Source organism: Panicum virgatum, chromosome 8K (assembly GCF_016808335.1).
Source record: "Panicum virgatum strain AP13 chromosome 8K, P.virgatum_v5, whole genome shotgun sequence".
Taxonomy (NCBI): Eukaryota; Viridiplantae; Streptophyta; class Magnoliopsida; order Poales; family Poaceae; genus Panicum; species Panicum virgatum.
Genome location: NC_053143.1, coordinates 16,423,566 through 16,446,959, shown reverse-complemented (window position 1 = coordinate 16,446,959; position 23,394 = coordinate 16,423,566). Strand labels below are relative to the sequence as shown.

Below are 23,394 nucleotides of genomic sequence, written 5' to 3'. Positions count from 1 at the left end.
GCACTTTCAAACGCTTAATCAACACTACCACACACTGCGGCCTTATCAAATTTTATCAACACAGACGGATTACCACCATGAAACTTGTAACCCCGTCCATGGTTCTTATAGTGATTGCAGGAAAGTAAATAATCAACTCCTATAAAGCTCGCGAGTGACAGGCAATCACTCGACTTTCACCGGTCCTATTAGTATAGTATCTATTCGAACTCAGGTTCTAGTGTTCAATCAATAGGAACCTAGAATTATGCATCTAATGTTTTCAACCAAGTCCAATAACTTAAATGCACAAGTAAATAATAACATAAGTTATATAATTTAAAATAATAGGATTATGCACCGGGGCTTGCCTGTAACAGTGTCTATAGAGTCAGTGGACTTTGGGTCTTCCGAATCGAGGTGTTCTAATAGATAGACACCTGAAGTGTCACAGCCTTATGTTCTAATAGCTAGACACCTGAAGTGTCACAGCCTTTCCCCCTAAAAAGAATCTCGTCCCGAGATTCTAGAGTAGAAGTGGACTAGGATGTTAGGTACCTGGATTCGTTCTTAGGAAGTCGGGAAAGTTTTGTTGAAGATAGTGTTCTGTTCCCCGGGTAGCTTCTTCCTCTGTATGATGGTTCCACTGGATCTTGTACATTTTAACCTTTTTTCCTTCTGGTGCTTCTTTCCTTAGTGTCGAGGATTTTCATTGGATGGTCCACAAATGATAAGTCTGACTCTATTTCCAAGTCTTGTTGTTCAACAACTTCCTCAGGAACTCTAACACATTTCTTAAGCTAAGAGATGTGGAAGACATCATGGACAGCTGCTAACCGAGAAGGAAGTCGAATTCGATAAGCCACTGGTCCACAAATTTCAAGGATAAAAAAGGGTCCAATGTAGCGAGGTGTTAACTTTCCCTTTAAGCCGAATCATTGAACACCTTTTGTTGGAGATACTCGCAAATATACGTGATCCCCAACTTCAAATTGTAATGGCTTTCTCCTCTTATCTGTATAGCTTTTCTGTCGAGATTGTGCTGCCTTAAGATTTGCTTGGATAGTTTTCACCTTGTTCTCTGCCTCAGTTACTAAGTCGGGTCCAAAGATTTTACGTTCTCCGGTTTGTGACCAACTTAATGGAGTCCGACATCTTCGACCATATAATGCTTCAAATGGTGCCATCTTCATATTGGATTGGTAGCTGTTATTGTATGAGAATTCTGCTAAAGCCAGGCATTTATCCCAGTTCTTGTCATACTGGATGACACACACTCTGAGCATATCCTCAAGGATTTGGTTTACCCTTTCGGTTTGTCCATCTGTTTCAGGATGATATGTAGAGCTACGTATCAACTTAGTTCCAAGAGAAGCCTGTAGTTGCTCCCAGAAACGTGCAACAAATTGTGCTCCACGATCAGATATGATCGTCTTGGGTACACCATGGAGATGAATTATTTGACCAAGGTAGATTTCTGCATACTTTTTAGCAGAGTAAGTAGTATTCACGGGAAGAAAATGGGCAGTCTTGGTCAATCTATCAATGATCACCCATATTGAGTCGTGTTTCTGAGATGTGTTGGGTAAGCCAACAATGAAGTCCATACTAATGTCCTCCCATTTCCAAGATGGAATTGGTAGGGGTTGAAGTGCGCCTTCTACCTTGAGATGGCTGGCATTAATTCTCTGGCAAACATCGCACTCAGAAACATACTTAGCTATCTCCATCTTCATTCTGGTCTACCAGTAGTTCTGCCTAAGATCTTGGTACATCTTGGTGCTGCCAGGATGAATGGAGAACATTGATAGATGTGCTTCATCGAGAATTTGCCTTCGGAGTTGATGGTCCTTAGGAACAACAATGCGATTGTCAAACCATAAAACTCCTTTGTGATCCAGATGAAAGCACTTGGATTTTTCTTCGCTCTGAGCCAATTCTTGTTTAATGATCTTGATGCCTTTATCACGTAGTTGCGCCGAGATAATACTATCTTGAATCGTAGGCTCAATAGCTATGTGATTGAGACTTCCTTGTGGAACCATCTCTAGGTTCACTTTTCTCATTTCATTGCATAGGGTCTCGTTGAATGATTCCGCCTCTAAGCAATGGCAGTGTGACTTGCGGCTAAGTGCATCCGCAACCACATTTGCTTTGCTGGGGTGATAATGCACTTCAAGATCATAATCCTTGATGAGCTCTAGCCATCGTCTTTGTCTCATATTCAGATCAGCTTGTGTGAAGATGTACTTGAGACTCTTATGGTCAGTATAAATATTGCAATGAGTTCCCATAAGATGATGTCTCCATATCTTGAGAGCATGGATAACTGCTGCTAACTCTAGATCATGAGTGGGATAATTCTTCTCATGAGTCTGAAGTGCTCGTGATGCATAAGCAATTACCCGGTTGTTTTGCATGAGAACGCATCCAAGTCCGGTGCCAGAAGCATCACAGTAAACATCAAAAGACTTGGTGTTATCTGGTTGAGCCAACACTGGGGCAGTGGTTAGTTGAGCTTGAAGAGTGTGGAATGCTTCTGCACACTTATCATCCCAAACAAATTTGACTCCCTTCTTTAATAATTCCGTCATTAGTTTGGCTATTCTGGAGAAGTCCGGGATGAAGCGGCGATAATATCCGGCTAAGCCAAGGAAACTTCGGATCTGATGGACTGAAGTAGGGGGTTTCCAATCCATTACTTCTTGAACTTTGCTTGGATCAACGGATATGCCTTCACTGGAGATAGTATGGCCCAAAAATTTCACACTATCCTACCAGAATTCACACTTCAAAAATCTAGCATATAGGCGATGATCCCGTAGCCTTTGAAGAACAACTCGTAAGTGATTAGCATGATCTTCTTTATTCTTAGAGTAGATCAGAATGTCGTCAATAAAAATGATGACAAACTTGTCTAGTTCTGGCATGAATACCGAATTCATCAGGTACATGAAGTAAGACGGTGCGTTGGTAAGGCCAAAAGACATCACCAGATATTCATAAAGTCCATATCTGGTAGAGAAGGCCGTCTTCGGTATGTCACAAGGCCGAATTTTGATTTGATGATAACCGGAAGGAAGATCAATCTTGGAGAAAACCTTAGCTCCGGCTAACTAATCAAACAAGATGTCAATGCGGGGAAGAGGATTCTTATTCTTAATTGTCACCGCATTGAGGGGTCTGTAATCCACACATAGCCTTAAGCTATCATCCTTTTTCTTCACGAATAGGGCTGGGCAACCCCAAGGTGAAGCACTTGGTCGGATGTAACCTTTGTCCAGAAGGTCTTGAAGTTGTATCTTCAATTCTGCTAACTCATTCGGTGGCATCCGGTAGGGTCTTTTAGAGATAGGAGCTGTGCCTGGTTGTAGCTCAATCACAAACTCAATATCTCTATTAGGAGGCAGTCCGGGCAAGTCATCCGGAAAGACATCCGCAAACTCGCACACTATCGGAATGTCTTCTAGTTTGATATCTTTCACCATGCTTTTAACTAGCTCCAAAATGTTTGTTTTCTGCTAGCACTTGGCTGCTAAAGTTAAAAGTTAACTTTAAAACTAATGCGAGAAATTTCCCACCTATCGAATCCCTCATTGAGTACATAGAAAGTCTACTGATTCAAGAGGAGGCGAAGCAAATTAAGCTTCACAACTACAGAAATGCGAGACGAAGAATCCAAAGTAAGAAATTTATGAAATCAGAAAAGAAAGAGGTCGAATCAAAACCCACACCCAAGAAGGTGTGGCAGAAGAAAGGGTCGTCATCAGAAACTCTACCCAGTAACGACAAACGAGCCAAAGGTAAGGAGAGTCCAGCTCCGGACTAAAAACCCGAGCCCACGCCATGAGGTTCATGGTATGTATCCACCATTGCATTGCATATAGGATAGTTTAATTTTCCTTGCATCAACTTTATTCTATCTCTGCATAAGCATATTTGTTTTTAACCAAAGCATGTTTGATTTCCCAAAATATGCATTCAAAAGAATTTCACAAAAAATTTCAAAAAATTTCGGCCCAATGTTAGGCCGGCCGGCCCCACCTTGCCTCATCTGGTCAGGAGCAGCAGGGATAGGGGAGCATTGCTTGCACATGGACCAAGGGACAAAGCGCGGCAAACTGAACATGCAGGTGCAGGCCGACCGGCCCCGTGGAGGCCGCCCGGCTCTTCTCCTCCGCTCACGTCCCGTCACTACCGAAAGGGAGCACCACCACCTGCAGGGCTACGCCCTAGACCTTCGCCGTGGCACGTTTGCCTCCGTTGGAGGCCGGCCGGCCTCACCTAGGCCGGCCGGCTTGGCCTCTGCGCGCCGCTATAAAACCCGACGACGGCGACATTCGTCAGTTCACCAGCAGCTCAGGTTTGCATGTTCCAGCCTGAGCTCGTCCGTCTCCTCACCCTTTCCTTAGTTCCTTTGCTTAATTAAGTTCTTTTGAGCTAATCAAGTAAAGAACTCAAGTGCTAGCTCAACCAAAAAAATAAATAAATTATGTAGTGTTTAGTGAAGTTCATAAATCTGAAAACACCAAAAATATTTCCCTTGAATAAAATCATGGAACACTGAACAACGAATGCTTGTGGTGGTGTAATGCCCCGCAAGAACAACTAATCTCTCTCCTAACTGTCATATCCTTCGGGTATTATGTGCTAACATTTTGCAGGAACCATGTTCGGGAAGGCCAAGGAAAAGATCAGGAGGACATTCTCGAAGAGCTTGAGGAGTTCACAGAGTTCATCCTCCTCGCGGGATACTATGTCGGTCGACTCTGGTCGCCATACAAATGTATCCCGAGAGGAAGAAGAACCTCCAGCAGTCCTGAAACCCGTCTCCGCATCAGGATTCTGACGATGGTCGAGCAGATCGACGTCAAGAACGACTACGAACTGGAGGCCCTGGAGTTACTGAAGAAGCAAAATTTAGGCCATGCCAAGAGGTTTGAAACTCGCTTCCTCATGAAGATAGGACTCAAGCAGGACATGAACAATGCCCTCACCGCCATCGGATAGGAGAACTTTGCCGACATTGTTGAGCCAGGTTTGCAACTCTTAACCATGGAGTTTCTTATTTCTCTTGCCATCGAAGAAACCGGTGCTGAAACTAAAGTTTATTTCCGTCTCTTCAATGAACGATTCATGATGAAACTGAAAGACTTTAGCATCGCATTGGGTTTTCATAAAAGATGCATCCTTGACCCCAACGATCTTGCTAAGAAGCATCGTTATGACCGAAATTCATGGTGGAGTGCAATATCAAATGAACCTGTGAGTAGCAAAAACAGCATAGTCTCCATCCATAATCCTACCCTGAGGTTCCTAGCCAAGTGGCTCGCCATGGTCGTGCACCCTCGTGCAGACCTTTGCCTCTGCAGCTTGCCCGAGTTACAATACCTATACGCCATGGCAAAGCAAATCTGCTACTCTCCAGTAGAACCATCCTCGCTCACTGGCAGAAGATGATCTCCGGCAAAAACCCCATCGATATGACCTCCCTGGTCACTCGCATTGCGAGCTACATCGGTGTGATGGACAATGCCGAGGTCACCTTCCTGCCAGAGACCAAGGCATTCAGGTATGAGGTTGGCATCTAGTACAAACTTAGAGAATTATATAAAGAGAAGGCAAAAGACATACCGGACTCTCCACGAATAAACACATATTCTTAACTAGAAAGTAAAAATATTTCACAAATAAACAAAACTAAATCACAACCGATTCGCCAGAATCTGATCAAGTCCAAAATACCCCTCTAACTCATCGGCAATATCACCATCGGCCAACTATTAAACCACGCACATCAGCACCATCCAAACTGGAATATTCTTTTGGGCCATCCTCTGCCTTTCTATCGGCTGACCTTGGTCCCGTGCACCTTTGGCTTCTTCCAAATTGGACATTCCTCTTGCACATCACCATTAATTTTGACACATGTTAAAAAAAGGTGTCAACAATATTTAGATGGGTGAAAAATACTTTTGTACATATTTTAATTTTCTTAGAGTTCTTCATAACTTTGCTTATGAGGTCTCAAAAAGTTGCTTCATGGAACCATTGAGTTGAATTGGTAGTACTAGTGAAGTAGAAATGTAACCTGAGTAGATTAGGGAAGGACGGTGGTGCGTCTGATTATAGTAGAAAATTTGCTCGTGATGCCAGCTTTTTTTTACTGACCGGATCGATTTTCCAAATATGGAAGGTTGTAATTTTTAACTCCATTGTTTTTCTTAATTAGGGGCGGCCGTATGGCCGGCCTATTTTACGGCCGGCCATACGTTAGCCACATCCAACCGTGCGTTGGAGTAGACCTAATTGATCATACAGCAGTGGATATATTCTATTGGTGATTTTAAGCAAGTTGCATTGTATTGCCCGTTGCTCCTATTTTATCTAAGACAGCCCCTGATCAAGAGGAAATATTGAAAGCAAAATGAGAATGGAAACATAATAAGCTGATAGTACATACTGGGGAGAAACTTTATCTCTACAACTATACCTTAAAATTCTTTGAAAATGGATTCACCATGTTGCTGACTAATAAACAATAAAAGAATAAATTGATTATGAATTGAAGAAAGACAAAGAAAAAATAAATGAATACAAGCTGTTGAGACAGGGTGCGTTGACACATGATAGAGACATGACTAGCTCTAGCCATTCTAATCCATGATGATCGAGTAGGAATGCAGGATGATCATTGATTACACCCTTGGAAAAGGGTAATCTGTTTTACAGTCAGTACTCGGATGTCATCCGGAGGAGCTCCTCCAAGTAATCAGCGCCGAGGTCCTCAAGCTCCAGCACACCGCAGTGGCCGGGTGCTGCCACCGGCTGCGGCACCGCCATAGCCACCACGGACACGCTGGACGCGGTGGCGATTTGGGGTGCCAATTGCTGCTGCCGCATGCGATTCTTGTTGGTTTTGGTGTTGGTGGTGGCTCTGCCATGGATGAGCCTGCTCCTGCGCGTCGTGCTCATGCGCCTGGAGTGGTGGCGCTTCAGCGCGAGGACAGGGGAGACCCCCGCGGCGGCATCCGCCATTGTGTGGAGCGACTGCTGCACGCGCCCGACGGGGAAGTTGAGAATGGCGTCGGCGCCACGGGCGGCGAAGGCGGCCTGGTCATAGGCGAGCGCGGCGGCCTCGGGGGTGTCGAAGGTGCCGAGCCACACGCGGGCGCCCCCGCGTGTGGAGTCGCGGATCTCGGCGCCGAACTTGCCCCATGGCCTCTTGCGTACTCCGATGAAGGCCTCATGCTTGTTGCCCAGTGAGGCGTCCTGCCACCGATGCTTATTGCGTGTGTCCACCGATGTAATTCCCACCTCGGAGGAAGTAGACGAGGACGAAGAGGACCAGCCCGAGCACTCGTCGGCGTCCATGTGTTGAACGAGGTCGTTGAGCAGCTGCATGTCGTCATTCCTATCGGCCGCGTCCAAGGACAGCAGCGCGGCTAGGGCTGCTACAGGGTAGTAGCACGACGATGACGACGTGGATGAGGAGGAGGAGGTGAAATGCTCCTGCTCCATTTTATGGATTCTGATTGTGAAATAGAAATAGAGATAGAGCTCCTGCTGTGAACTGACGAATTAGGGAAGAAGAAGAAGAAGAAGAAGAAGAATAGAAGATGCTTGATCCATAACTTCCAAGCGAATGCTTTATATAGCCTCCAAGCTATACCCTTTTTCCCTTTTTTTTGTGCTTGAATGTTTAGCATGGTGGTCGCCTGGGACCTTTTGCGTTTGACTGCTCCACGACCAGATCCATGGTCAGCAAATTCGCTCGGCTCGGTAGGTGACCCCTCGCCTAACGTAGGACAATACGACAAGCTTCCCCAGCGTCGCTCGTGCTTTGCGCAGCCATTAATTTCTGCTCATCGCTTCGATTGGACAGCTTTGTAGTGCGTTTCCGGCCTGCTTCCTTCTTCGATTCCTCGGACCAACATATCAGGACACACCATCGTTTATAACTAGGAAAATCTGCAACGAACCTTCTTCGATGCACCTGCAGTGCCATTCTCTCCTACTTTTTTTATTATTACGTACACGATAGTTTGGGCTTGGCGCATGCATTTTGTTGCCTTGATCGAGTCAAGGTGCACATAGGTGATAGGATAGGTGTAACGTTTCACGTGCCCAATTGGTAACACCTACTAACATGTGTACTTCCTGTGTTTCTTTTATTCTCGTTTAGGATAAGTGGCTTGGACAAATATATCGAGAAAGGCATAAACTGGATTGCTTTGATTTTCTTTCTTTTTTTCTTTGACAACCATGGCAGGCGAAATGTGAGCCTAAACCTTTTCAGTTATATATGCAAGGCAGTCCCATACAGGGATTTGCGAAGAGAGGTGAAAGCAGAGAAATGAGCGTTATAAATACACGTTACCGAAGAAATTTTGTGACTCCACTATCGAATTGTGGCGCGATCCCTGATATGCCCTGTAACACCAGATACGAAGATTAGCGGCTATGTTCCTCAACGTCACTACGGGAAACTGGCACACGGCAAAGGCCGGTTCACGCACGGCAAAACTTTTGCCGTGTGTAACACACGGCAAAGTGCCCACGGCATACATCGGCCGGCAAAGGTCTTCTTTGTCGTGAGCTAGATATCAGACACACGGCAAACAATTTGCGGTGTGGATCTCTCGGCACTCGGCAAAGTTTTTTGAAAGGAATAAAAAAGAAGAAGAAAAAGTCGCCGCTGCCCCGTCGTCACCGCTGCTCCACTGCCTCGGCCCCGCCGCCCCGCCGTCGCCCCGCCCCGTGCCGCCGCAGGTCCCGAGCCGCCCCGCCGTGCGCCTTCGCAGCACCACCCCATTGCGCGCCGCCAGAGGAGCCCGTGCCGCCCCGCTGCACGCATTCGCGGTGCCGTCGCCGGAGGAGGCCTCGCCGCCCCGCCGCGCGCCTTCGCGGCGCCGTCGCCGGAGGAGGCCGCGCCGTCGGCCCGCTACGCCGCCGCCAGAGGAGGCCGCGCCGGGGCTGGATCTGCCCGCTACACGCCGCCAGAGGATGCCGCGCCAGGGCTGGATCCACCCCTGTGAGCTCGCGCTCGAGGCCGCGCCCCCCGCCTCCGCCACAGGTGGCCAGCGCCGCCCCACAACACTGCCGCCGGATCCGCCCGTGACGCGGTCGGATCCGCCCTCGCCGGCCAGTGCTGGAGGCCGTGCGCGTCGCCGCTGGGTCCGGCCGGTGCTGGGGGACGCGCTTGCCGCCGGGTCCGGCCGGTGCTGGGGGATGCGCCGCCGCCGGGTCCGGCCGGCGCTGGTGGTCGCCGCTGGGACCGGCCATGAAGTGAGGGAGAGAGAGAGAGAGAGAGAGAGAGAGGGAGAGATAAGGGAGAGAGGGGGGGCTGGCCGATCTTATCGGATGGAGGGAGGACCTTTGCCGTGTGTCGTGATCCAGGACACACGGCTGAGTCTTTGCCGTGTGCCCCTGGTCAGGCACACGGCAAAATACATTTGTTTCAATTAAATCGTTTTCATAACGTGTTTAACGAAATTTGATTGAACAAACTTTAAATACTTTTGCTGAAGCCAATAAACATTTATGTTTGATGATTCTTTGAAACAAAACTATTATTTCATGTAGTTATAACTCAATTTAAATGTATATCACATGATCTGGTTTAACTGCAAAAAAATTAAAATTAAGAAACGGATCCAAAAAATTACCAAAATTTAGCATTAAGTAATCTAAGTTGGGTATTGCATAAACAAAAAGTTGTGACCTGAAAACTCAATTCGACCATCACTTTGACTCGAAATCTAAATGATTTATTCTCTACTCTATGAATCTTCTCCGGATATTTTTTTGATCTGTAAGGAGCATACGCCAAACGTGTGCGAAACCTTCTCAATTTTTTACCAAAGACTCAGCACATGAAATTATGATATCATGACAAGTTTTATGATTTTTAGACTTCATATGTTATTTATAAATTTTAAAATGATTCGGCCATGTATTCCTGGTTATGGTTCGAGAAAAAGATGTTCGATATTGCCTCTCATTTCATAAATACGGTCTCAGATTGGACTCAATAATATGAATATGATTTTTTGATGGACTTTACTCCTTTATTCAAATTGTTTGCAGTTCAAATTGGACTTAATTCCAACAAATGTGTTTAAAGAAATTAAATGCCTAAATGTAGAAAAGAGACTAAAAAAATACCAGATATTAGCATAAAGTACCATATACAATACGTGTATACCAAAAAATGTTGGGAGTGTGAAATCAACTTTTTTTGAAAAACTTTGCCGTGTGCTAAACACTATGCACACGGCAAACACAAAAAGCACACGGCAAATGTTCTAATTTGCCGAGTGCCTGAGCTGGCACATGGCAAAAAGGGCTTTTGCCGTGTGCAGCAACTTTGCCGTGTGCCTCTCTGGCAACATACAACAAAAAGGGCCTTTGCAGTGTGCCCGATTTTGAGCACACGGCAACTATGCCGTTTTCCGGTAGTGCGTGATGGGAGGAGGTTGAGTTGTGGCTCAAGATTGCTTTGAATTCTTTCCGTACAGTGATATGCCCTCAAGTTCCGAGAAGCTGGTACTCAAATTACAAAGTACTATATAGTATTTGTGCTGATCTGTTGGACAATATATGATGAGCAACTTCCTTGATAGCAGTATTGCAAATCCATGAACATCATCTTCCTTGTTATGTATTAGTTCAGCTATCGCCGGTTCAGGTTTTGTGCATAGTTGTTGAATTAGCAGAAAATTAAACAAGAGATGTGCGTCAATCAAACGCTAAGTGCCGACTGCCTTTCCATAGTTAATGTACCCTACGTACGGACGGTGCATGAACGAAAATCTGAACAAAAAGTCCAAAACCTATTGAATGTCCTTAATTGTAATAATATGCCGATGCACGACTACTTTTTAGCTGATGCATGTCTACTTTTTTAAAACAACATACTGAAAGCCTTTTCGCTGTCCATCTCATCCTAAGAAATCATTTCTATACTTATATTATATATATCCAGACTAAGAAAATTCTCACGTTAAGTAGACACAACTGGCCGTCCATCATCCATAGTGGGACCAAGTTACAAAGGTGGAAGGTGATATTTTTTTAAAAAAATCTAGAAATTAGAAAGTATATAATGAAAGTCTCAAGGATTCGTTACATTCTTAATTTAATCTTTTGATCGCATAGGGTTCCTCTCATTTATTATAATCAGAGTTGGTTGCCTCTCCTCTCTCATCGAACAATCGGAGTCCATTCTTACGATGGCTTCCTTTTTTCCCTCTAATTTCAAGTTCAGAATATGCTATATATTGAACTTGCTCATATCTATGCTTGGTCACCATTAATGGTACATCGTGTTACGACAAATATTTGCGACATAATTATAATTTCCTATTTTTGCTAACTTTCCGCTTGAGATAATAACTTCATTCGCAGCACTGCGTGAATGTTGAACAGGTCAATTCACAAGAAACAAAGTTGTTGGTTAATATTGTTTTGATCCAATAATCAGTTATTTTATTTGTAAATGTCAGTACTAAGGAAGTTTTGGTCTGGAGATGACAGGAGCATTATGTTTGCTGATAGTTAGGTAAGGTTTAAATCAGGAGGTAGTGTTTTCCTGGAAGGTGACAACAGTTCATTAAGTATGGCTGCTAATCTTGCTTGTGGCCACAAGAAACCAAAGGGGGGAAGCTAATACTTTATGAACTGCTTTAGAATCTAAGCCTGAACGACTCGAGCACAAAGGAAAAGATTGTACTATTTTTTTTATGAGATTACACAGTACAACTCAGACACTCACAACGCACGCACACTCACGCCCCTATTAAACTCCTTTTTTTAGAAAGACACCAGAAAGGTGTCTCATATCTAATTCATATCAAGGAAAATAATTGGTGTTATAAACGAATGACAACTTGACACAAAATGACATAAAGAAAATAAAATTGCATCGAAAAGTCTTCTTGTCGTCTTCTTCGAACGAATATTCATCGTCCACCGGAGCTTGAATAATGCACTAGAAAAGCAGCAAGGGAAAGGGACACTTGCAAACATTATCGTCACACAAGGCTTTGAAGATCGGAAAAATCACTCACTGCTTGCAATGAGATCTAGCAACCGCTGAAAGAGCATGTGCTCGGGAACACCCCCAAGCAACGCAGACTTGCAATCCTTCACCACCAAAACAGAGAGTTGATGAAGAAATCAGATCTTGTCGCAGAACAAATCGAAAGAAGAGTTCGAAGCCACCACAACATAAGACTGCTAATTGCATCTCCTGATTATTACACCAACTGCAAAGATCTGGGGAGAACCTTCAGATTTGGTAGAACCAACTCTCACTAGCCCTTCGTCGGCGCCGGATCAGACGTCGCCGAGGTAGGGACAGACCAGAGAGACGTTATTCCATAACTCCATCGTTGCCACCACCTCGCCGATGTTGCTGAAGAACCAAATCTAGAAGAAAACTAACAGACTAGATCTACAAAAAAATGAGTCCCCGCTCCTCCACCTACCGGTGAAGCCATCGGAGTGAGGAGGGGACCGTTTTTTATACGGGGCGACCATGAGGGGCTGGCATTTTGTGCTGGAAAACCTAAGTTTGAGCGAGATAGTTGAAACTGAAATCGTCTATGACATGGAAAGCCTCGTGGGCTGCAGCAGGCTGAGCCCGGGTCACGCGCTCGGCGCGAGCGCGACCGATCGCTAGTTAGCTTTTACATTTAAAAAATCAAATAGATCAAGAGGCACCGATTTATGGATTTGCTGCCCATAAACTTGCGCGAGCCCCTATCACTGTCGACTTCCCATCCTTCTTTTTCTCTCTACATCAGCCACGCAAGCGTGGCGGGGTAGCCGTGGAAGAGAAGCTTGGCATTGAGGGGACCATGTCCATGTTGCGGTTGTGGGGAGCTATGGCTACGGAGACATCGCAGTCGATGGAGGCTTCCGCGGAGGTGCCGTTGGTGCCGGACTGCCGGGCACAGGCATGCCGAGGTTGGCAGATACAATGAATCAGATAGGGACTGAATGATATGTTACTGAATTTTCAGAAAGTTTTTAAAATTAAACTGAAATTGTGTAATAATATGAACGCTCGCTATCGAAGCATCTCTTTTATGTCAATGGAGCAACAGCACAGTGAAGTCTAAATCGTGCTCACATTTTTTTTCTGTTCTGACGGCATGTTCAATGTTCAACCATCACTTGGCAGCTGGCACTTCTCATTCTATTGCTGTACCGAAGTACTGAAGAATTCATCTCTTTTTTCCACACTGAATTGACATCAATTTATTGCCTAAATTATAATCTTCAAAATTTTCAAATGGACGCAATAACTAGTCTCAAATATAAAAAACACTCGTTCATCAGATCATATTCAATATTGAGTCAGAATTTCAATTTTTATCAATTTAGAATCTCAATTCAGCATAGTCACAATGTTTCTGCTCTGCTTATCTTTTAACCATCCTACAAAACCATAAAGAAAGGCAATGATCGTCATTGGAGGTTTCATTTATCCACCACACCGACACGTCCTTCTCCTTCTCCATGGATGCGTGTGCAGAGGCATCGTGGGTAAGGGTCTCGTCATCGAGAGCGGGGCCAATACGAAATTTAAAGGCAAAATTGCACTACTATGAAAAGTATTTTTAGGGGCGGGTAAAAATGTATTTTTAGAGGTGGGTAGCGCGCCCGTTGCCAGTTTTCGCTGCTAAAAATATCTTTTTTCAGGAGCAAGTAACGAAACCGCCACTAAAAACTTATTTGCAGGGGCGGGCCACCGCCCCACCCGCCTCTAGAAAGTTCTTTCCCGCCCGCCAAAAAATTCACCGATTTGAATTTGAAAGTATCGGTTACGTTTCCCACTATTTTTTTGCAATTTGCATTCCCGCCAATTTTGATCATGCAATCTAGTTGGCGATCGAGACATGAAATATGTTCGGTAACAAAAAATTATACGCATACAAGATTAAATTATATGAAATCAAACATCATTAGAGTACATCATCGAAGTGTATATTGAATACATATTTTTTTTCTCTAATCCTCCCTAGGACCGCTACTAGTGGTGGCACGGTGCAGTTGGTTGTCCCATTCACGAAGCCCAATATATTTATCATTCATTGCCAAATCGTGTGATTCATGAAAAAATCTGCCCCTCACATTGACGACCTCATGCATAATGAAACAGCACATCTCCAGCTGCGCCATAGTTTCCCCAATGAATTCTTTGAGATGTTGCAATTCGTCTTCATCTATTACCTTTTGTGAAATCCTATTGAAGAAGTAACACAACCGAGTAATTACCATCCTTAATTACATATACTGGCTTGATCGCTCTAATTGCAATCGGGAGGAACAATGTCAGCAACACATAACAATCATGACAGTTATAGCCGTATAGTGACAAATCTTTCATCGACACTAGTTTCCTTATGTTGGACGTGAAACGACTCCGGACTCTGATCCCTCATAAGCTCTCGCACATTGTCTTCTTCTCATCATGTGTCAAGTTGTAGCTTGCTGGGGGGAGTTCATATCTATCGTTCCCTTTCTCAATAGGGTGAAGATCTTTTCTTATCTTCATGGCTACCAAGTCTTGTCATGACTTCAAAGTATCCTTTGTTTTGGCTGAAGTCTGCAGAAAGAGCCCAATTGTGTTATCAAACACATTCTTCTTCAGGTACATACCATCGATTGCATGGCAGACCTCAAGATCTGCCCAATACGACAAGTACTTGTAGAAGATGGACTGTTTCTTGAATGGTACGCCTTCGATAGGTGCCTTATCTCTCCTTTTCTTCCTTCCATATTCCTTCTTCTTCCCATAAATGACCTGGATGGTCCAAACTATTTCGAAAACATAGTGCCCGTCTCGATGTACCAAAGCAGAATGCAATTCAATCATGCCATCAAAATGATTATAGAACTTCTAACTTCGGTACCTGTGTCCTTCCACCAAGAAGCGTCTGCGCCCAAGGTAAACTACCTTTCGAGAACCTTCAAGGAAAGACAATATGGTGCCATCCACGCACATCGTGCATCCCATCCTACCTTTGATCTGTCCTGATAGAACAAACAATGCCTGGTATCATGGATGGTGACGAATATAATAGCTCTAAGATTAAAGGGCTGCAGTGCAAAACCATCATATATATCAATATGCTCCTTCCATAAAGTTTCCATATCTTGCATCAGAGGCTCAAGAAAAACATCTATATCGATGTCAGGATGCTTGGGGCACTGTATAAGCACGGAAAACAAAAGATACTTCCTTTTCTGTCATAGCCATGTAGGCAGGTTATACATTATCAGTATCACTGGCCATGTGCTGTGGGTGCTACTTCTTTCACCAAATAGATTCATTCCATCCTTACTCAATGTGAACCGAACATTTCTTGGGTCATTCCCAAATTCCAGATAGTACTTGTCATCGAATTCCTTCCACTGCCGAGCATCAGCTGGATGTCAAAGTTTTCCATCACCCTTTTTGCGCTTATCTGAATCCCACCATTGCATTAGCTCAGCATCCTTTGGGTTTAAGAAGAAATGCCTAAGGCGGTTGGAAACTGGGAGGTACCACATAACGATGGCGGGAATTCTACTTTGCTTCTCAGAAATGCCTAAAATAGTGTCATCTGGCTCAACGGAGGCAGCACTATTATTCTTCGCCACGTTCCCTTTCCCCTTATTCACATTAGTTGGATCTTGATTGTCATCACCACAGTATCCAATATTATTTTTGTACCGACTTGCGAAACATTCAAGTCTTTAAAAAGTGTCCCCACGATACAATATACAATGATTAGGACGGGCATGGATTCTTTCCACACCCATGGTGAACGAGCTGACAAGCTTCTTTGCTCTATATGTGTTGGCTGGCATTTTATTTGACTTTGGAAGCAATCAAGCCAAGATTAAACTACCATCTGACCAACTATGCTTAGCCTTCAGAGTTAACGGCTCAAGTATGAAGCGAAGCACAGTCCAGTGTTTCAGGCATCCCTTCGAGCGGTCATAAATAAGTTCCTCTGCTGATTTTTTTCACCGTCTCGAAGTTTGCTAACCCCCGAGCACTAGCAACCAATACCTCCGCTTTGGTGTGGCGTAACAACTGGCCGAGAAAATCACCGTTCTCAAGTTTATCATCACTACTATCACCATCCATGGGATAGTCGACATCATCACCTTGGGATCCACTAATACCACCAACATCATCATCATCATCCTCGACACCATCATCATCTCCGCCACCATGAAAATAAGAATGAACCATTCTGTTAAAATCCTCGTCTTGTACGATTTGATCCAGTGGATTATCCGCCTGAGGTGGAGCATCTGTCTCGCCATGTTTCTTCCAGATCGTGTAGTCCTTGACAAAACCTCTCACCATCACATGCGATCTGATTGTAGTTGGGTCGCTGAATACTCTCAAATTCTTGCAGTCATTGCATGGGCAATGAATCAGTTGTGTCTCCTCATTTCTTGCATGGTTCTCTGCAACTTGAATGAATTTGTTAAGCTCTCCACAGAAATAGGCGTCTGTCCTTTTTGCATGGTACATCCATGTACTATCAATCTTTGAACAGTAAGAAATAATTAAATGGATTAAAATAATCTACTATTCATGTAAATAATTAGGAAAAATATTAATTCTTTCCTTCAAGTATAATAATCATAAATGACATTGAAGATATAGTAATCTATAAGCCTGACACACTCTATCGCTAAGCTGATATCCAAAATTTTAGCGACAAGATTATCTGGTGAACTCAATGCGCTGATCTCAAGATCTCAGAGCGCCTTCATCAAGAGAAGAAGCATTCAAGATAATTTCCTATACACGCAAAACTTAATTAGAGACTTGCAGAGAAGGAAGCAACCGGGCTTATTCTTAAAGCGGGATATAGCAAAAGCTTTTGATACTGTGTGTTGGGATTTTTTGATGGAAATTCTGGAGCAGTTCGGTTTTCAGGTAAAGTGGAGATACTGGGTTTCTGCCCTATTGGCGTCAAGTTCTACGACTGTGTTGCTGAATGGAACAATGGGCAAATGGTTCAGGCATTTCACTGGGCCACGGCAAGGTGACCCTTTGTCACCAATGTTGTTCATCATTGCCATGGATCCCTTGCAAAGGATGTTTGATATCGCAGTTCAGGATGGTTTGCTGATGCCTTTGGGAGGTCGTGTGTCCAATTTAAGGGCAATCCTATATGCTGATGACACTGCAGTGTTTCTGAATCCTATCAAGGAAGAATTGCAAGCAGTTGCCGACATTTTGCAGATTTTTGGGCAGGCTTCATGGCTAAAAATAAATATCAGCAAGTGTGCAGTCTTCCCGATAAGATGTGACAACATCAACTTGGAGGAGGTAATATGGAGGGCTTCTCTTGCTCAACAACAACAACATAGCCTTTTTTCCCAAGCAAGTTGGGGTAGGCTAGAGATGAAACCCGAAAGAAATAAGTTCAAGGTTCAGGCACATTGATAGCTAGTCTCCAAGCGCTCCTATCCAAAGCTATCTCTTTAGAGATATTCCAATCCTTAAGGTCTCTCTTAACCAACTCATCCCACGTCAGTTTAGGTCTACCTCTACCCCTCTTTATATTATCGACCCGCTCAAGAACCCCAATACGCACCGGCGCCTCAGGAGGCCTTCGTTGGACATGTCCAAACCATCTCAGCCGATGTTGAGTAAGTTTCTCCTCAATTGGTGCCACCCCGACCCTATCCCGAATAACTTCATTCCGGACTCTATCCCTCCTTGTGTGCCCGCAAAACCACCACAACATCCGCATCTCTGCTACACTCAGTTGCTGCACATGTCGCCTTTTTGTAGGCCAACATTCAGCACCGTATAACATCGCCGGACGAATTGCTGTCCTATAGAATTTGCCTTTTAGCTTTTGTGGCACCCTCTTGTCACAAAGGATGCCAGAAGCTTGCCGCCATTTCAACCAGCCAGCTGAAATTCTATGCCTAACATCTTCATCAATGTCGCCATCCTTTTGTAGCACCGATCCTAAATACCGAAAAGTATCCTTCTGGACCACCACTTGCCCATCTAGACTAACGTCTCCCCCCTCATGCCTAGTCGCGCTGAAATCACACATCATGTACTCGGTCTTGGTCCTACTAAGTCTGAACCCTTTCGACTCTAACGTGCGTCTCCACAGCTCTAACTTCCTATTAACCCCTGCCCTACTCTCGTCAACTAGCACCACATCATCAGCAAAGAGCATACACCAAGGGATCTCACCTTGTATATCCCTTGTGACCTCATCCATCACTAAAGCAAATAAATAAGGGCTCAATGCTGACCCCTGGTGTAGGCCTATGTTAATAGGAAAGTCAGTGGTGTTGCCATCACATGTCCGGACAAACGTCGTCGCATCCTTGTACATATCCTTAATGATGGTAATGTACTTAGTTGGGACTTTGTGCTTCTCCAAAGCCCACCACATGACATGTCTCGGTACTTTGTCATATGCCTTCTCAAGGTCAATGAAGACCATGTGCAAGTCCTTCTTCTGCTCCCTATATCTCTCCATCAATTGTCGTATTAAGAAAATCGCCTCCATGGTTGACCTTCCAGGCATGAACCCAAATTGGTTTTGGGTCACACTTGTCACTCTTCTTAGGCGATGCTCGATAACCCTCTCCCAAAGCTTCATCGTATGGCTCATCAGCTTAATCCCACGGTAGTTAGTACAACTTTGAACATCGCCCTTGTTTTTGAAGATAGGTACTAATATACTTCTCCTCCATTCTTCCGGCATCTTGTTTGACCGAAAAATGAGATTAAAAAGCTTAGTTAACCATACTATTGATCTATCTCCTAGGCATCTCCACACCTCAATGGGAATACCATCAGGGCCCATCGCTTTACATCTCTTCATTCTCTTCAAAGCCTCCCTGATCTCTACCTCCTGAATTCTCCTCACAAAACGTCTGTTTGTATCGTCAAAAGAGTCATCTAAGTCAAGGGTAGGGCTCTCACTCTCCCCATTAAACAACTTGTCAAAGTACTCTCTCCATCTATCCATGATCTCCTCATCCTTCACTAGCAGTCGATCTATCCCATCCTTAATGCATTTGATTTGGTTGATGTCCCTTGTCTTCCGCTCGCGGATCCTAGCCATCCTATAAATGTCCTTCTCCCCTTCTTTCGTGCCTAGCCGCTGATACAGGTCATCATATGCCTTACCCTTTGCTACACTCACAGCTCGCTTTGCAACCCTCTTCGCTAATTTATAGCCCTCGATGTTGGCTGCACTCTTGTCAAGGTAGAGGCGCTTGAAACACTCCTTCTTCTCCTTAATAGCCCTTTGCACCTCGTCGTTCCACCACCAGGTGTCTTTCCCCTCCTGTTTGCCTCCCCTACTCACGCCAAACACCTCTGAGGCCACCTTCCGAACACATGTTGCCATCTTTAGCCACATGTCATCTGCGTCTTCTCCTTCTTCCCAAGGCCCCTCACCTAGCATCCTTTCCTTAAACGCTTGTGCCGCTTCCCCTCTAAGCTTCCACCACTTTGTTCTCGCAATCTTGGCACATTTGTCCCGGTGGACACGTACCCGAAAACGAAAGTCCGCCACCACAAGCTTGTGTTGAGGGACAACACACTCTCCAGGTATCACCTTACAATCTAAGCAATCACGTCTATCCTCCCTCCTAGTAAGGATAAAGTCGATCTGGCTCGAGTGTTGTCCACTACGAAACGTCACAAGATGGGATTCCCTCTTCTTAAACACTGTATTCGCTATCAATAAGTCGTAGGCTAACGCGAAGTTCAACACATCCTCCCCCTCTTGACTCCTGCTACCATACCCAAAACCCCCGTGCACTCGCTCGAACCCTACATTAGTCGCACCCACATGGCCGTTGAGATCTCCTCCTATGAAGAGTTTCTCGCTGGTAGGCACGGTACTAACCATGCTATCTAGATCTTCCCAGAACTGCATCTTGGTGCTCTCACTAAGGCCTACCTGAGGGGCATAGGCACTGATCACATTCAAAACCGAATCTCCAACTACCAACCGGATTAGGATAATCCGGTCGCCTTGCCTTTTAACCTCTACGACTCCATCCTTAAGGCTCCTATCAATCAAGATGCCTACATCATTCCTACCCGGAGTTGCTCCCGTGTACCAAAGCTTGAAGCCAGTATCCTCAACCTCCTTCGCCTTCTGGCCCTTCCATTTAGTCTCCTGAACGCATAGAATATTTACGCGCCTCCTAATTGCTACATCAACTAGCTCTCGCAACTTACTCGTTAGGGACCCTACATTCCAGCTACCTATACGAATCCTAGTTGGCTCGGCTAGCTTCCTTACCCTTCGCACCCGTCGAGGGAAGTGCGAAGACCCTTGCTCATTTTTCACTACACCCGGGCGTAGATGTAGCGCGCCATTCAGGTGACGACCCGACCCTTGCTCACTTATCATCGTACCCAGGTCATGATACGACGCGCCCTTGGGGGGATGGCGACCCGGCCCTTGCCCATTTATCACCACACCCGGGTTCCGATGTAGCGCGTCGCTAAGAGGGTTACGCCCCAACGAGTTTCTTGTAGGTTTCAAATCCATTAGAGTGGCATTTTTTATACTGGTTTGCCAAAACCTAACGCAACCCTCCTCCTTTACCCGGGCTTGGGACCGGCTATGTTGTAGGGCTTCTCTTGCTCGATCAAAGATTTTCCCGGGCTCACACAAATTTTTTGTTGTTTCTTTTATTAAAAATGTCATTACTTTTTTATAGAGTGTCCGTTTTCAATTCTGTTCGCAGCCCTACGTTTCTTATAATTAGATTCATAAAACAAGACCCATAATGTATATATTTTTTAATACTTTTTACATATTGACAACTTATATTGAATGGTAGTAGCTACTTATATATTAAGCTTGTAGCAACTTATGTGTAAATATGTTAATAAATTATGATATAAATTGCTATAAATATAATTTAACTCTCATGTTGTTACCTACATGACATCTAGATAAGTTGACACATTGACTCTGCATAAGTTGACGCTGGTTACAATATCTAAATTATCATATTGTACGAATACAACTTGCCAGATAATTATTTACATAAGTTGATATATTTATTTCCCTATAAATATCCTACCGTGCAAGTAGAAATGAGATTATAAGTTGTTGTGTAGTCGTAAGGTAACTTATGATATAGTAGTTGACATATAGTATTATATTTATACAAATTGATACAAAATATTTACATAAGTTGCTAATACTGTTATATATAAATTGACGAAGATATGGAAAGTGGTCTTGTTTTGTAGATGGATTTGTAAAGAATCTAACAGTGCAAACAGATTTGAAATTGGACGCTTAGTGACAAAGTTATCACCCATCAAAGAAAATAGAACAATATATCCCTTTGGGATTCCAAAGCATGCATGCATGCATGCAATTTGCTCTGCAGAGAGAAATGGTGCGCCGCATGCATGCAATTGTTATCGCCATAAATTAACAGGCTTAATTTATGGGCCGAAAGCAAAATGGGCTTAAAGCAGAAGATTAAGAAGGCTTGTAAATCGGCTCCTGCGTGAGCATTTGGGCCACATGGGCCATGTATCTTTAGATTTAGTTCAAGATTAGAGATAGAGTCCGATCGGGACAAGATAGAATTAGATTGTTTCCCAAGTATCTAAACTATAAATATGTACCCTATGTTATTCATGAAAGAAGAACGTCATCACGTCTCGCACACAACAACTCTCGGCGCATCGCCACCCCTAATTCTAGGGTTTCATCCAAGTAAGCGCCATGCTGCCCTGATCGTTTCTTGCAATCAGGGCAGCGTTGTTCTTGCTTTTACCTTGGTATTACTCGTACTGAAGCATTTTTGATGGCGAGTAATGCCAGTTATCTTGATGTTCGTAGCTTGGCTTTTAGTAGATTTGTTGTGCTTTGTTGCTTATCATCTACGATATCATGTTGTTTTTCGTGCAGTCACGTTTCAATCTCATGCTAATTCTTGTTGTGAAGAGTTAGTTGCACGGGGATAACACTCTGCTTCTTTTCCATCTAATAGATCTAATCTGTTATGGGTTGCTCTTATTCTTAAGAGTTGGCGTAATATCTGCTAGGTTAGGCCTTGCAAACGGGTTGGATGATCCGGTGACGTGTTAGATGCTTTGCCTTAGTCTTAACAGGGAATTGATCCGAGAATCGGCTCTTGCTAGTTCTTAGGCCTCTGTTTTTTGTTATGGTTTAGTTATCTGTTACGTTCATTAGGCCCAATCACGTGTAGGATGTTCCGATCTAGCAGTGAAGCTTTTACCATTGTGGATTAGATTAGTTAGATTTAATTGAAGAAGCTTTATAGTTATTTGCTTTATTCATCAATATCTGGATAGATGCAGATCCAATCTGACACCGGGACTCGATCGGCTCTTTAAAGCCGATGCAAGAGTCGTCCCGGGGAGCCGACCACGGCTCGGACTTACGTTTCCACGTGTTTGTGTATGCAGGCAAATCGTTGCAAGCAGGTTCGCACCTTCCTGATCGGGTATAGGTCAGGTGGCACGCCCGACATTCTCCGGAATCTCCGGGCGCGTGACGGAATTGCGGGCTGTCGACGAAGGAGCAGTGCCTGCCAGCGCTCTGGTGACCTCCCGGCTCTTCGTGTTGCCTGTCGCTGCTCGCCGGTGGGTTTCGACCGATAACACATTCTGGCACGGCCGGTGGGACATTCATCAACAACAACGCCCGCCGCAGAGATGATAGGAGCTCAGAACCAAGCATCGGTTCCGCCGGTCACCAAACCCGTCATGTATGAAGAGCTGACTCTGGAACATAAGCAAAAATACGATGAGGTCAAAGCTCATTTCGAAGCCGATCTCATCGGCTCTTTTGAGAGGACCCGCAACCATGGCATCAGGTGGAAGGGGTTCTCACCAGAGGGCGCTCTCGACAACGTTGATCTGTCTGTGCCGTCAGAGGAGCGCACCAGGGCCCTACGCCAGGAGATGAACTACATGGTGGCTCACACGCTCCATCGGCACTCAGAAAGCCTGGTAAACGAGCTTGAGCACGTGGCACATCGCGTTGTCCAGGAGGTGATCAAGAACCAGTACTCCCCATCGGGACCAATCCTGGGGAGTCACAGGGGGGAAGCTGCACCACAATCTAGGCCGCCAGTGTCCTACTCACTCGCGGCAGCAGGACAGCAGAGTTCGCCGATCTATGTCATCCACAAGATCGGCGGTGATCTTGGAGAAGGCCAATTCCTCACCGAGCCACCCAAGGAGATCCCGCACGGCTACACGTTCGCATACATCCCTGACAGCGTCAATCCAACACGCTCGGTATAATTGGTAAACCCAGGAGCTTCTGGAGCAGACGCGGAGAAACAAGCGTGGCTGGCAAAGTATGCTACCGGGCCGAGTGCTGAGCCATCAGCCCCAGGAGT

The 23,394-nt window shown here is 44.8% G+C and overlaps 1 protein-coding gene across 1 annotated transcript; it reads right to left on the bottom strand.

The window, feature by feature from the left end:
- Positions 1–6,671: 6,671 nt before the first annotated feature.
- On the bottom strand, positions 6,672–7,500 carry LOC120645511 (ethylene-response factor C3-like). The gene has a single exon (XM_039922293.1). It carries the CDS (start codon positions 7,498–7,500, stop codon positions 6,712–6,714), a length of 789 nt encoding a protein of 262 aa, XP_039778227.1. The 3' UTR covers positions 6,672–6,711.
- Between the last annotated feature and the right edge of the window lie 15,894 nt (positions 7,501–23,394).

Coding starts and splice junctions, on each gene's coding strand:
- LOC120645511 (XM_039922293.1), bottom strand. CDS start 7,500: ATGGAGCAGGAGCATTTCACCTCCTCCTCCTCATCCACGTCGTCATCG.